General features: G+C 35.0%; 1 protein-coding gene across 1 annotated transcript in view; it reads left to right on the top strand.

Annotated features, from left to right (window-relative positions):
* Positions 1-16,205, top strand: part of LOC128024706 (corticotropin-releasing factor receptor 2) — a 73,513-nt gene that overhangs the window by 32,623 nt on the left and 24,685 nt on the right. The window contains exons 7-10 of the mRNA XM_052610738.1: positions 2,730-2,790; positions 3,668-3,740; positions 4,236-4,321; positions 12,913-13,048. Coding sequence (XP_052466698.1) covers positions 2,730-2,790; positions 3,668-3,740; positions 4,236-4,321; positions 12,913-13,048 — 356 coding nt within the window. The remainder of the gene's footprint in view (positions 1-2,729; positions 2,791-3,667; positions 3,741-4,235; positions 4,322-12,912; positions 13,049-16,205) is intronic.

Below are 16,205 nucleotides of genomic sequence, written 5' to 3'. Positions count from 1 at the left end.
GTCACAATGCTTGTCTATCATGTTTGTAAATTGCCATGAATCAGTCAACCAAATTAGTGGAAATGAAGGGACCAATTACAAAGCAAACAACTCACCCACTCAGATTATCATTTTTGGTCACAACCAAATTAAATTAAATATGAAATAACTTAAAACATGTGATTGTCTTTGAGTGAGCTGTTTTTTAAAAGCTCTCAGCTCAGGTCAATCAAAGCTGTGTTGATCATCATGTGTTTACTGAATACTTTATGACTAATGTTTAGAAGAGAAGGTGACAGTTAATAACAATACCCTGTTTAATATTAACAAACAACAGTTTGTAACGAGCAGCAACCTCCCGCTCTCTCGTGAAGCGAATAAGGATAGGGGTAAATCCCATAGACTCCTAATGTTAAAATGCCCAACTTTACAGCAGAAAAAAAAAACATGTTTACAGCCTGGTGAAAAAAATGTTTTGGTCTAAATAGCTTCTTTTTTTTTTTCTAGATTTTGACCTTCTTTGAATTTTTTTTATAACTCATCCATTTAAAATATATTAAGACTTAAAGTTCTGCATAATTAAGGGCGTGGCCACTTGACTGACAGGTGCTAAGTGGGCGTGGCCTCAGCAACTAGCTCCTGCCTTTTTGCCCATTTTCGATTATCCGGGAGAGTCGCGCGGTGACGCGCTGCCAAGATGGCAAAGGCCCGCTCTGCACATTTTAGGCTTCAAAAACACACTTCAGGTGTCTACGGGTGACGTCATGGACACTACGTCCATGTTTTTATACAGTCTATGGTTTGTCATAACAAAAAATATTTGTGGCTATTGTATTATTATGAAAATGTTTAAAAATGCATAAGCAATAATACTTTTCACACACCGATCGGTCTGAAGATGATGACCCGCATCAAGTCGAACAAGCCTAATGATTCAATGAACCATTCATAAAGAACCATTTACTTCACTCCTGAATGAATCAGCCATTTGAACGAATCAAACGAATGAATAAATTACTCGATGACTTAATCATTAAGACATTTACCACCACCTACTGCCAGTTTTTAGTTTATTATTTAGAGTATTATTTCATTAAAGAAATAATTTAATATTTTCATAGTAATAATAATAAAATTATGAAAATAAATTAAAGTTATAGTTCACCCAACCAAAAATGACAATTATGTCATCATTTACTCACTTTGTCCAAAAGAGTATAGCTATGTCATAAGTTTTATCAAACAAAATACTTCTTGTTGAACCTACTTTTTGTAATCTCAGTTTGATGCTTCGAAAAGATCATTTAAAGTGATTGTTGTGCAGAGTAATTTCTTCAAATCTGATGTGTGATTAATTAGATTAATTCATCACAACATTATGTAATTAATTAGATTAACATTTTTGGATGCACAAACTGTTTCCAAAGCTGATAATAAATTAGCATATTCTAATGATTTCTGAAGGATTATGTGAAACTGAAGACAGGAGTAATGATGCTGATGGAAATTTAGCTTTGCATCACAGGGATAAATTATATTGAAAAGAATATTAAAATAGAAAATATTAAATTGCAATAACATTTCACAGCATTACTTTTTTACTGTATTTTTTACCAAATAAACCTAGCCTTGATGGGCAAAAGACACTTCATTAAAAAACATAAAACATCTTACTGATCCCAAACTTTTGAGCAGTGATAATTACTGAATTACTGTGGTAAAAATGGACCAGCTGTGTGATACAAGTCAGAGCAATGAAAAAAATCAGTCCAGTTATTGAGATCTGAGTTATTGGCATCAGCTGCATAATACAGTATGAATATATTTGGTTAAGTACACTCAAGTAATTTGTGACAATATTTCTGCCTCAATATCTGATGTGTTCTTTCATTGTTGAACAAATTTAGCCATGTAGTTTGAAAATTCAGCTTTTCTTGCTGTCTTTCAGCAATCCCGGTAGACATGTTTAATGGCTTTTCCATGTGACTCCCTAAAAGATTCATGATTTCTTGCTCTCTGCTCATTTAGGTGGAGAAATCATTGGCCTCTAAAGCATTACACACAATACAACCCATTGTTTAGCATGGCTTTGTTAAAATAAGACTGACCTACAGAATGTGTGATCAGACACTTCAGAGAATGCTTTTGCTTAGTATGGTTGTGTCCTCTTTCCATATTGTTCATTAAAATACAGGAGGAATTGTGCACACTGATAGCATTGTTTATTTGCATGTGCTGTGCAAGTTTACTATATATTGGATATTGACCTAAATAAGCCCAAATATTAGTATTACATGAAATCAGCAGTGTGCAATTCTCAGTTTCCGAATGCAAAAATGTGCCCGATCTGAACACTCACTCTTCTGTCGTTTGATAATCTTTTGACGAATGCCATGATCAAAAGAAAATGCACATACATATCCTTTTCATTTCTGTTCCCCCATCTACCTGTGGGCAGTAATAGCTCAGTGTTATTTGTGGCAGGCAAATGGTGCTGACATTTGGGAATGAGGTGCATATTTGTAAAATCACACAAAATTCTGTTCAGGTTCAGGTTCAGTGCATTTAGTGCCTGATTGAGTTGTGGGAGGTTGATGTATAAAAAGCTTTTTGCACTGAAATATTGTACACAAAAATGGCACAGCTGTTTAGTACATTTCAATAGGGAAAACAATGTTTAATTCCCATGTTTTTGCAGTTGCTCTCTGTAAAGTGTGATTTGCCAACGCATGCAATCTTCCCTTTTTCAGGTATACCATGTCCGATAATTATAGCATGGGCCATTGGAAAACTTTACTATGAAAACGAACAGTAAGTAGCTGATTTGCAGAAAGAAATGCTTATGATTGGAGTAAAAGAGTGCTGAACATGATAATTGTAGAGTAAATCAGGCAAGAGATGTCAATTAATGAGCCTTTGATTGGAATTCTTGGAAATGTGTGTAATTTTCTCCAAATTAAATGTTTATAACACTGAAAGAGTAGTATGCAAGAAATAAGTGTACATTTTTATGTTTTAGCTAAGAATATGGGGGGGGGGGGGGGGTGTTAGAATAAAAACCTGTTCATAAAAATGTAGGATTTTTACTGGATTTTTACATTGTTAGTTAATTGCTAACAATATAGGAACATCTCCTGCAATATAGGACCTTTACAAAATAAATAAATAAACGTATACTTCTAATTATTTTTATTATTTAAATTTAGAGTATATTTTTTTAATTATCCAAAATAACTTTATGCTATAAGTATACGAATAGTTCTACAAGTATATACTTAAATGTGTAGTATATTTCAGACTAAATCAGCCCAATTTTAGTAATACATTTTGAGTAAATAAATAATTGGCAAAAGCAATGAACTGCATTTTGCAAGGTAAGTTAATGAACTATTGCTGAATTTACAACATGGCATTGAAAATGATACTGAATAAAAATGTTATGTAAAATATAAAATATATAAACATTAAACTATTAGTACTTCACTTGTATTATAGTTGCAACACTAAAGAAAAAGTTAGATGTATCTAGATGTAACACATAGATTTAAGGGATCCAACTTAGTCCCAAGTAGTATTGAAATACAATTCAACCCATTGTTATTCACAAAATAAAGTATATATTTAATTGTGGAAGTGTATATATGCTGTGAGAAGTGAGGACACACTGAAGAAAATCTCTGTGTTCCAGATGCTGGTTTGGGAAGGAACCTGGAAAGCACATAGACTACATTTATCAGGGGCCCGTGATTTTAGTTCTTCTTGTAAGTATTATTGTATTATTGCCTATCTCTGATTTGTGATTTGTGGTCCAACAAGTGGAGGAATAATATAAAGATATTGAAAGGATATGAACAAAAATGAACTCTTAAACCATTACAAAGACTGAGATGTCCAAAATGTAAATGTAATAACCATTGTGATTAAAAAAATTATTAACATCAGCAAATAGAAGCCAGACCTTGCCAGAATATCAGCTTTTAATATCAGAGCAATGTCTGCTGTTTTCAGATAGGGAACTGAAGTACTGAAGGGAATTACCGAACTGATGCTAGTTAAGTTGAATCTATTTCTTCATGTAAAAGCATTAAAACATTATTTAATGTACATAAGCTATTCTGCAGGGGCAAAACCCTAAATTGTCTTTATGAGCTCTCCACAGCTTGAAATATCTGCATATTATGTGCAGAAACATCAAACTGTTTCAAGAACATGCACAACCACTTACCTCTTATCTCTTTTCTTTCTCTCTGATATAGATCAATTTTGTGTTCCTTTTCAACATTGTGCGCATTTTAATGACAAAACTGAGGGCTTCAACCACATCTGAAACAATACAATACAGGTAAAGATCTTTAACTAACTACTGCTCACTATGACTGTACTGAGCAAGAGTAGTGAGATATGTTTGCTTAGGCTGAATGACAAAACGACAAAAATAAATGCTCTTTAATTATTTACTTAACCTCATGTAATTTTGAAACTCTCTCTTTCTTGTGACCATGAAGCTATACATAATGGCAAGCAAAAAAATGATGTGTATATATATATATATATATATATATATATATATATATATATATTAATTGTATGCTGTCAGATGTGGGTCTAAGAAGATCCCAAAATGTTGACAACCTGACACAATTTGCATTTTCTAATCATTATCTAAAATATCAGATTGAATACTTTTTAACTGTAAAAAAAACATGCATGCATGGATTTTTTGCACCCACATTTGAACCTGACTGTGTTAAACACACTGCATACTCAAGAACATCAAAGCAAATGCTCCGTTTACATTATTGTGTAATATCAGAACAGCTAATCAGCTGTCTTTAGGTCAGCGTACAAAGAAGGAAAAATAATATTCAGCTCATTTGAGTGACAGTATTAAGCCCCTTCCTCTCACACTGACATACACGCAAAGGCAGGATAATTTTTCCGTATTTTTTTTCTGTATATTTTCTGAAACGATGACGTCATCAGCCCACGTCTCGCCCCTAGTCAGACACCGCTACGTAACAGCAATAACAACATGAAAAAACATGTTGTCTTTTTATTAACTAACATTAACACAGATTAATAAATGTTCCATGTTCATTTGTGTACCATGCGCAAGGTTTCTGAGCATAGTCCATGTCTTCTCTGTTTTAAGTGTATCTCTGTGGCAGAATTACAGCGCCACATGCTGGTCTGGCATGTATACTACATCGTTTTGTGGTTTCGTGCAGACGCGGATATTTCTTAAGATGAGGAAAAAAAAAGATTGAATTGGGGTGAGCTCTTTCTCCGTGTGGACGGGGCCGATGAAGTAATGGGTACTTACGGTTATGGATAGAAATGTAGCGGAGTAAAGAGTACAATATTTGCCTCTCAAATGTACTTGAGTAAAGTCATGAGTACTCCCCAAAAATTATACTTGAGTAAAGTACAGATCCCTTGAAATTGTACTTAAGTACTGTACTCAAGTAAATGTACTCCGTTACTGTTCGGCTCTGATTTTATTGCATTAACTGTGAAATTAAAATATGATAACTAAGACATTAGTTTGTTGTGGTTTAGTGTGTCAGAAGCATTACATATATCAAGGAAAACAGAACCTACTTAAGTTAACTTTGTTCTATGATCAAGATTCCTCTGTATGCCACTATATAGACACTAAACCTGTTAGCTGTTCTAAACACAATCAAAAAAGCTCATCTTTATCCTTATGCAAATCTGTATTGTCATGTTATTTGAAGTTACTTGGTTTTGGAGATTGAGGATTTGAAGGTGCAGTTTTTTTTAAAGGCTTTTAGATTGCTTGAAACTCAGAAATATTTGACATAAAAGCATGACTTTCTAATGTGTGAATGTATCTCAGGGCAATACTTAGTTCAGTCAGAGCAGGGAATAAAAGGAGTCTTTTCATATGAGTTTGCTGAGAATGCATTTGCAAACTTAGTTGTGGCGCTTCACTTGATTTCCTAAGTATTAACAGAGTGAGTCTGAGTCTTGAGGACAAGCTTATGTATAATTAATCCTCTTTTCTCCAAAAGGTTAGGATTTCGATGTTGCTTGAATTTCAGAATTGACCAAAACTAGTGCTGTCAATCAATTGAAATAAAATAACTACTTAATCGCACCTTATATTAAAGCTTTTAAATATACTTTTATATTGCACTTATTTCACTTTCAGTCTTGAAGTGAAAGTAGAAACAAAACAGTATATTTTATTATTTGTTTAATGGCATCTTTTTTTATGACTGAAGGAGAGTATCATTGATATCAATGCTACTGATATCTCAATGATTTATTATTCTAATATTTAACCATTGACTTTAGCTATTTAACATTACATTATAACCGAATGTCATTAATTGTAACATTTATTAGACTTAAGAAACAACATTGGACAGTATTTCCTCACATCTCTTTACCTCTTAATGTCTCTACTGATGTGCTGACAAATTGAATCGTGTGTGTTAGATTAGGGGGACAGTGCTGGGCTGCACCAGGACAGTTTGGAAAACCACAGCATTTCAGAGACATGTTCTTAAATGTGGCTCATATATACTTACATACATGTATAGTTTAAAGGCAGATTTAATCATCTTTTTGGTATCTTTATGACTTTGGAATCCCTATCACTCTCTGTTGTTAAAACTTCTAAAATATAACTTAATTATCTAAAAAACTAAAAACTGAAATAATCTCTGTTCCTCTCCATGTTACCATTGTGATGAGATGCACAGCAGACTGTTGTCACTCAATGGCTGGATATCTTAACTAGTGCATGCAGAATACCATATGTTTTATAGACAACTGGACAAATTTTGGGGGCAGATGTGACCTGTTGAAAATAGGTGGTCTTCATTCCTGCAGGGGTGGTGCCGCTCTTCTCTTTAGAAATATAACACATAGTTTTAGAGTTTGTACTCTTAGAGTTTGTAGTCTTTGTACGCCTGCTAGCCGCCTCACATCACAGAATTCATTAAATTCTCAGCACATAGAGACTCCAACACCTAGATATCACACTATGGAGCAGGGATCCTCAAATCTGGCCCACAAGATCCACTTTCTTGGAGAGTTTAGCTCTAACCCTAATCAAACACACCTGACCATGCAAATCAATGTCTTCAGGATCATTAGAAAATCACAGGTAGATGAGTTTTAGCATAGTTGAAGCTAAACTACAGCACATTGGCCCTCCAGGGCAAGATTTGAGGAACCCTGCTATAGAGTCTGTGTTTGTTCCCTGAACTAGCAAATACAAAAAAAAAAAAATACAAAACACTTTTTGTAAATGACATGATCACAGATCAAAACCTAGATGTGCTCTGTTTGATAGAAACTTGGCTAAAGCCAGATTATAACACTACTTTAAATAAGGCTACCCCCCAAGATTACTTTTATAAACATGAGGTGCGTCCAAAAGGTAAATGGGGAGGTGTTGCTACAATTTCTCAGAGGTCTTATTTCAGGTATACTTCATTTGAATGAATGGTACCTGATATAACATTATTTAGTTTAATAAGTGTTAATGATAAATGCCTATTTACATTTGTACTGGCTACTGTATACAGGCCACCAAGGCACCATACAGATTTTATCAAATAATTTGCTGATTTTCTATCTGAGTTAATGCTGGCTGCAGATAAAATCTAAATTGATGGAGATCTTGATATCCATGTTGATGATGCAAAAGATGCATTGGGATCAGCATTTAAACGCATTCTAAACTATTGGGCACAGACAGCATGTTTCAGGACCAACTTAATGTCTTAATCATACTCCATATTTAATACTGTCACATGGAATTGATATAAATGGCATTGTAATACTGCAGCAGAGTGATGATATCTCAGATCATTATCTAGTCTCGTGTATAATCTATATAGCTAAAGCTGCAAATTCAACTCCTTGTTACAAATATGGTAGAACCATCACTTCGATCTTCATGACTTGTCTCAATTCCTCGGGAAATTCAATAACTCAGAAAAACTTGTTGTAACAGAAAGTATGGACTCTCTCTTTTCTAGCACTTTAGATTGGGTTGCTCCTTTACACTTAAAGGCAATTAAGGAAAGTCATAGATGGTCTTCTGAATACTATTCATTTGTCAAAGTCATAAGGATTATGTCCCAAAAAACTTTAGACTGATTGTTATTAAGAATCTCATAAAAAAAAAAAAACACAACACAAAATTATCCCAGAGAATTAATTACAGACCCAGATCAAATCTCCCTTTTCTGTCAAATATACTAGAAAAGACAGTATCCGATATGTTCCTTCTTAGAGTTCCTTGTAAATTTCCAGTCAGTATTTAGACCGTATTATAGTACTGAGACTGCTCTCATCAGAGTTGCAAATGACCTGCTCTTATTACTGATTGTGGATGAATCTTTCTATTAGTGCTACTGGATCTTAGCATTGCGTTCAACACTATCAACCAAAATTATTTTGACTAGACTAGAAAATAATGTTGGAATTAGTGAAATTGCATTGGTGTGGTTCAAATCATATTTATCTGACCATCATCAATTTATAGCAGTAAACAATGGGGAGTATGGAGTACCATAAGGCTTAGTACTAGGACTGTTGCTTTTCACACTTTACATGCCACCTTTGTGAGATATCGTCAAGAAACATGGTATTAGCTTTTACTGTTATGCTAATGATTAACTGTTAAGCTGCATTAATTAGTTCAACCAGAACCAGGAACACTTCCCATAACACCCAATGTACTTGTGACATCATAAGAAGATCTACACTACTAGACGGTTTCATTCTTATTCCAAGGTCACCTTAGCTACCTGATACAGTCTGTACCCAGATCAGATGGTCACTGCAGTTTTCCAGATCCAGTCTGTATCCAATCCTAATGGTCAATCTAGAGATGACCTCTAGAGCCCTGAATGTCAGTGGAGACCATGACAATTAAATGAGTCCTTGAAACAGATTCCTTGCAAAGACCACGTCACCTAGACAGCCATCGGCACAAGACCTCAGGATCCAGATGAGTCCTCTGCACGGTGTGTCTTGTGTTGCAGCCTGGAATTAAACCACACCATGCTGGTTTCATCTGGCCAGATGAGAACTGGTCCCCCGACTGAGTCTGGTTTCTCCCAATGTTTTGTCACCATTTTTGTCACAGATGGAGTTTTGGTTCCTTTCCACTGTCGCCTTTGGCTTTCTTAGTTGGGGATACTTAATTTCTTGCAAAATTGTCATACTTGATAACACAGATACTATTTGAACTAAACTGAGCTGAACGATGACATCACTGAATCATTTACTGTATGAACTGACTTCAACAAAAAAAAGTGTTTTCTATTGTCCTCTTACATTATCGACATGCTGGTTTCATTTTTAACACTGTAAAACTGCTTTGACACAATCTGTATTGTATAAAGTGCTGTATAAATAAAAGTGAGTTCACTTGATATAAGCTACAGAGCATGCCACTGCATTTGTTTGTGCAATTGAAGAGCATATGCTACAAGCACAGAAGAATGGCTCACAAGACAGGATTTCATTTTTTTACTGATATAGGGCCTTACAACATCTAATTTAACCACAGTTACTATCTTACCTGTACATTTTCCGTGCTCATTTGACTAGCACATGGCACTGCGGTGAGGTTGATATGCGCATCTGAAGGTCTCCTGTATAATGTGTTTGTAAAGACTTTCTGCATCTAAATAAATGCAAATCTTGTCAAGAAAAAAAGACAAAGCAGCAGTAGTTGTCAGTAGGGTGGCAACCCTAGCTCCGCCCCTGCGTTAATTGCATGAAATTTTTCATGAACCCATACTCATTAACTTTATATTTTAACATTTTCTTTAGAAAACGAGTTGTTTATGAGGTGGTTTATGAGATGGTTATGAGGTGTTTAACCCATGCCAAACCTGTGTTTTAAATTCTAAAGTATATTTAGTAGTATATTGAAATTTATGGACTGGAATCTACTAAGTAACCTTAACTAGATTTTCTGAATATTTTCTGAATATTTTTTGGAATATAATTAAAAAAAAAATTATATTCTACTTATATGATTTTCTCACACAACATATGTGGGTCTTTATACATATATTTATACATGTAAAAATATATTTGAGATTTTTGCAGGTGAAAAATTAGTTTTATACAAATACTGAATGCATTAAATACATACAAGAGCGCACTCCCTAAAAAGCTATTACTCATTCAATCGTCATCTCGCAAAGTTACGTTTTAATGAATCTCTCTATACCGCACAATCAATCTTTAATTTATATTGTTATAATAAGATGGTTTTGGGGGTTATATAACTGAGCACTGGACAAAAACTTTGGCGTTAAAGAAATCAACAGACTGGCTGCTTTGTTCGGTGCTGTACAAAAAAAAAAGAAAAAGAAAAAAAAAAACTCCATAATAAAAATTATTCACCTGAGGTTTTTCAGGCTTTTATAGCGCTTTTTACGATACAAATCATTGCAAAGCAACTTAACAGAAAATTAAGTTTCTACAATATTTAGTAGTAGCTTATAAGTGGTGATCAGTTTATGTGCAAATGACAGGCGTTTTCAGATTTTTTTTTATTTATAAAAGACACTATTAACAGCAATTATTATGTGATTGCATATATTATGTAATTGCACAAATATTTTAGTTCTGCATGTTGTTTCAGGGTTAGCATCATCTGAGGTCCTCATCATCTCTTCTCAGGTGTTCTGGATCCAGACTGGTGCTTGTGTAAATCCTAGTTACCCACAGGATGTAAATCCCATGGCAAAACAGAGAAACAAATAGGGACATCATTAGCGTAGCTGCTGTTTCAACAAAGTAAAATTAATTAGTTTAACCCAAGCTAAAGAATAAGAATGCGCATTTGATCAGATACAACTGCAGTCACAAATTATGAGATGCATTATTTGAATGCTTGGCGAAAGAGATGTGTTTTTAATCTAGATTTAAACAGAGAGAGTGTGTCTGAACCCCGAACATTATCAGGAAGGCTATTCCAGAGTTTGGGAGCCAAATGTGAGAAAGCTCTACCTCCTTTAGTGGACTTTGCTATCCTAGGAACTACCAAAAGTCCAGCGTTTTGTGACCTTAGGGAGCGTGATGGGTTGTAGCATGGTATAAGGCTAGTTAGGTACGCTGGAGCTAAACCATTTAGGGCCTTATAGGTAAGTAATGATCATTTGTAACTGATACGGAACTTAATAGATAGCCAGTGCCGAGACTGTAAAATTGGGGTAATATGATCATATTTTCTTGACCTGGTAAGGACTCTAGCTGCTGCATTTTGGACTATTTGAACCTGTAGCTTGTTTATTGAAGATGCTGGAAACAATGTGCATTACAATAGTCCAGTCTAGAGGTCATGAATGCATGAACTATCTTTTCTGCATCAGAAACAGATAACATGTTTAGTAGCTTGGCAATGTTTCTAAGATGGAAGAATGCTGTTTTTATAATATAGGAAATATGGTTTTCAAAAGACAAGTTGCTGTCTAATATGACACCCAGATTTCTGACTGTAGAGGAAGTAGCAGTGCATCTATCTAGTTGCAAACTGTAGTCTACTAGATTCTGTGTACTGTTTTTTGGTCCAATAAGTAATATCTCTGTCTTATCCGAATTTAATAGGAGTAAAATATTGGTCATCCAATCTTTTACATTTTTAACACACCCTGTTAGCTTAGATTATTTAGAAGTTTCATCTGGTCTTGTTGATATATATAGTTGAGTATCATCAGCATAGCAGTGGAAACTAATCCCGTATTTTCTAATGATATTACCAAGGGGCAACATGTATATTGAAAATAGAAGATGGACCTAGGACGGATCCTTGTGGCACTCCACATTTTAATGGTGATATATGAGATGCCTCCCCATTTAAATAAGCAAAATGGTAGCAATCGGACAGGTAGGATCTAAACCATCTTAGAGCCTGTCCTTGAATACCTGTATAGTTTTGTAATCGATCTATGAGTATGCCATGGTGTCGAACACAGCACAGAGATCAAGTAAACAAGCAATGAGACGTAGCCTTCTCTGTACCCCTGTAAAACCGGGCCTGAAGGGATTTTATTTGGGGATGCTTGACATCAAACTGTTGGACAGTGGGTTCTAGCTTTCTATCTCTTACGGACGCACAGACATTTAACGTTTATCCATAACATAGTTTCCGGAATGTCATAACCAAATAATTCACATTCACACGTCCTTCTGTTTGTGGTTCCACTGGAACCTTTCCATTGCACAGAAAGTTCCTAGTAGTGGACAAAGGTTCTTTAGATAATAAAAATGATCCTTACACTAAGAAAAAAAAAATTATTTTAGGAAATGACCACTGAAAGGTTCTTTGGGGAACCAAAAATGACTGTTCTTTTGCATCACAACAAAAAAAGGTTTGTAAAGCCACATTCACACCAAGAACGATAACTATAAAGATAACGATATTAGCGTCCACACCAGCGAACGATATCGTCTGTTTATTGAGCGCACGTGTGTCTGCCGCTTTAAACCCTTGAGCTCGTTATAGCAGGATGGATTCTGATTGGATGTCAATGTTTGTATTGTTCATCAGCTGTAAAAAAAATTGTTCTGAAAATGATTCCAAGGATACAGTCCTTTATGCTTTTATCGTTACAGTTGTGTGGACTCTGCTATTCTTTAATATTGAGAACGATTTTTAGAAATATATCTTTATCGTTATCTTTATAGTTATCGTGCTTGGTGTGAACGGGCCTTATCAGCTGCTATATTTAATATGAGGTCTGCAACCATGGGACCTTTTAAAAGTTTAAATACAGTGAACATAGCTAATAGATGTCACACAATTTCTCTATATTTTATAAAGTAATGAGAAGTTGAAATTAGGGAGTTTCAAATCAGTTATGTAGCAAAAAACAAATGATTTATTTTGTTGCTCTCTCTCCATTTTCTCTCTTTCTGTGATTGCAGGAAAGCGGTAAAGGCCACTCTAGTGCTACTGCCTTTACTCGGCATCACATACATGCTGTTTTTTGTGAACCCAGGCGAGGATGACATATCTCAGATTGTATTCATCTATTTCAACTCATTTCTCCAGTCCTTTCAGGTCAGTCATACATTACGTCTTTACAGAGATTTTCATGCCCATATTGATCACATTTATAAAACTACTGTTAGTTCAGAGAAAATTATGGTGAAAAATAAAGATAGTTATTGTAATATTTGCTTTGAATTTAAGTAAATCATAGTTGACCAAAATTAAAGCCACTTTGAAATAACCTGTAATTCAGGGCTGCAATAATAATTACTACTACTACAACAGTTAATTACAAAAATGTATAGTTGAGTCAATACTAATAATGAACAGCACTGTGAGGTTCCTTGTCCCTTTTTCTGCCACTCCTATTACCCAACCAACCTGTCTTCTTTGATCCATGTTTCCATTGAAAATAATTTATGAGACATCCCTGAAAGACACTGAAATATTGCAGCAAGGCTAAAAGAGGACACATGTGTAGGCTTTCATCTGTAATTGCAATTTTCTGTGTTTGGAAAGATTATTATTTGGCTTTATTGTAAATGTTCTGCTAAGATATATAGGCTAACATAATTACTGATTGCACATAATAATAATAATAATAATAATAATAATAATAATAATAATAAAACAATAGCAAATATACATTACCATTTAAATGTCTGGGAGATGGTAAGGTTTATGCATTGTGTTTTTTTTTAAAGTCTTTAAAAAAAGGAATATTGTGAAATGTTATTACTATTAAAAGTAATGTTTTTTCTAATTTATTTCAATATATATATTGTTTCTGTGATGGAAATTTTCAAGTTTTTTTTTTTTTACATCATTACAACAGTCTTCGGTGTCACATGGTATTTCAGAAATCATACTCATATGCTGATTTAGCGCTCAAAAAATAAAAAAAAATAAATGCTACACTTTTCCACAATTGTTTAAACAATAAAACTGAAACTTGAAATGCAATTACTAAAATCCAAAATTGAACAAAAAGTGTACTGTAGTTTAGTATACACAGTTATCACAATAGGTATTCCACTTATATTTTCCAACCAAAATGACAACAACAACAAATAACACTTCAAGGAAAAATATGTTAAAATGTTTTCACAACAACACCGTGGTTGCATTTTGAAACAAAATAAATTCACAGTAAACACTTTGTTAACATTAAAACTGTCTTCAACATTTGGCCATAGATTTTCAGCAACATCACATTCATGCATTGGGCCCTTCCACCTCCATGTAGATAAATATTACTCTATTTGATTGAGGACAGGGGATTAAGGTGTAAAATAGAGACTCATGAACTGAGGGTGAGCCTGAAACTATTTTGAAAAAAGATCTGCAGGGTGAAAACTGACACTGTCCCGTACTGTAATTATATAACTGATATATTCATCCTGACGGGCCTGCTCAAGTAACAACTGGTCCACAGCCTGCCACAGCATATTCACATATAGCCACAAACAAGGAGTTGTTTCCCTCACATTGTCCAGGCACTTGGATGGCTGCCTGTTGGCCAATTAGGTCATGCACACAGCATGGTTTTTGGCAGAGTGAAACTCTCTGCATACAATAGTTGACATTGGTAGTGTCTAGTACAGTACTGTAAAAATCATTCCTCACAAATGTAAAAAATGAAAGTATGATACACCAAAGCACTGTACCTTTGAAGGGATTGTTCACACACAAAAATATGTTAATTTACTCACTCTCATGCCATCCAAGATGTGGATGACTTCTTTTCCTCTTTAGTAGAACAGTAAAGAAGAGTTTTAGCTGAAACTGTGGTCCTCTGTGATTCATAAAATGCAAGTAAGCACCTCCATGTTTTTGAGAATAAAAATAAAACACATATCAAGGAGCTCAAAATTAATGCATGACCACACCCATATTTTTTTCCAAAGTGTATAATTCAATTACTGAAATAATTGCCTAATAGGAATTTTACTTTGGTGCTGTAAAAATATTGTGATATACAAGTGAGCAAACTTATAAAATCAGCAGGGGATCAAATAATTATTTTCCCCACTGTATATGGTATCTAACTGTGATCATCCGTAAACTATATTTATTCAGATTTATTGTAATTAGTCTCTCATGAGCACTAACAGCAATTGCTCTAGTTCAGTGGTTCCCAAACCTGGTCCTGGAGTAAACTATTCTGACCCAAGCATTTCAGGTCCTAGAGCCCATCCACACGGAGACGTGATTACATTTATATGTAAAAAATTTGTATCGTATCGGCATTTCGTCCAGATGGATCCAGCATTGGGGATCCAGAAACCTCTATTTTTTTAAACAAGGTCCCAGAGTGGATAAATCTGAAAATGACACTCTTGCGTCTTTGTATGGACAGCCAATCTGTTTATTTTGTGAAATGATGATGTTATCACCCCACATCTCGACCTTAGCCAGACACTGCTACATCACGTAAAAGCAATAACAACAACAACAATGGCGGACTACATACTTGTGTTCATGCTGCAGAAGTGTCTGAGCCTAGGGGCTCTGTACCATGACGACAACTCCTCACTCTCAATATATTGATATCACGGTATCTCGCGGGAACCTCACCCTCTCCGCCATGTTGGCAGGATTCCAGCGGCAAAACATGATTGTTTATGTGTGTTGTTAAGGTAGTAGAGGAGGTTCTCACAATTCCACACTGTTTTACCATGCCTGGAAGTCACTGCTTGGAATGGACTTGGAATACAATGGAATACAGTTTTTTAGGTTACTGAAATGGACAAAGCATCAGGGAGAGTAAGTCTCTGGCCTGGCGAGGAGACGCCGGATTGCTTTGTTGGCTGCAATAAGAAGAAAGGACCTTACTTTCGATCTCAACCATGAGGCAATGAGAGTGTGTTCTCTGCATTGTCACTTGGGTACGTTCTCTAAAAAAATGTCTTTATGTTGTTGTCTCTTAAAGCTACGAAGTGTAGGTTACTTAATGTTGTTGCAAACCCTGAAGTGAATCTGAAGTTGCTGCCTAGCTAACTATCTAATAAACTGTTGCCTGTTCGAAAATGCTCAATGGCCAACCATTAATTTTAACTAAAAAGTAGTTGAGATTCTGCTTATGACATTATGCTACACACTAAAATGCATGTGAAGAAACTTACCTTGACCAGTACAACACTGTTTTCACCACCTGGAGGCTTGTAGATGACCAAGTCCTGCACACAGCCACAGCAGAAAGCCTCGTAACTTTCCAAAGACTTCT

This window comes from Carassius gibelio, chromosome A2 (genome assembly GCF_023724105.1).
Source record: "Carassius gibelio isolate Cgi1373 ecotype wild population from Czech Republic chromosome A2, carGib1.2-hapl.c, whole genome shotgun sequence".
In the NCBI taxonomy this organism is placed as follows: Eukaryota; Metazoa; Chordata; class Actinopteri; order Cypriniformes; family Cyprinidae; genus Carassius; species Carassius gibelio.
Note: the sequence above shows the minus strand (reverse complement) of the source record. Positions and strands in the feature narration are given on the sequence as shown.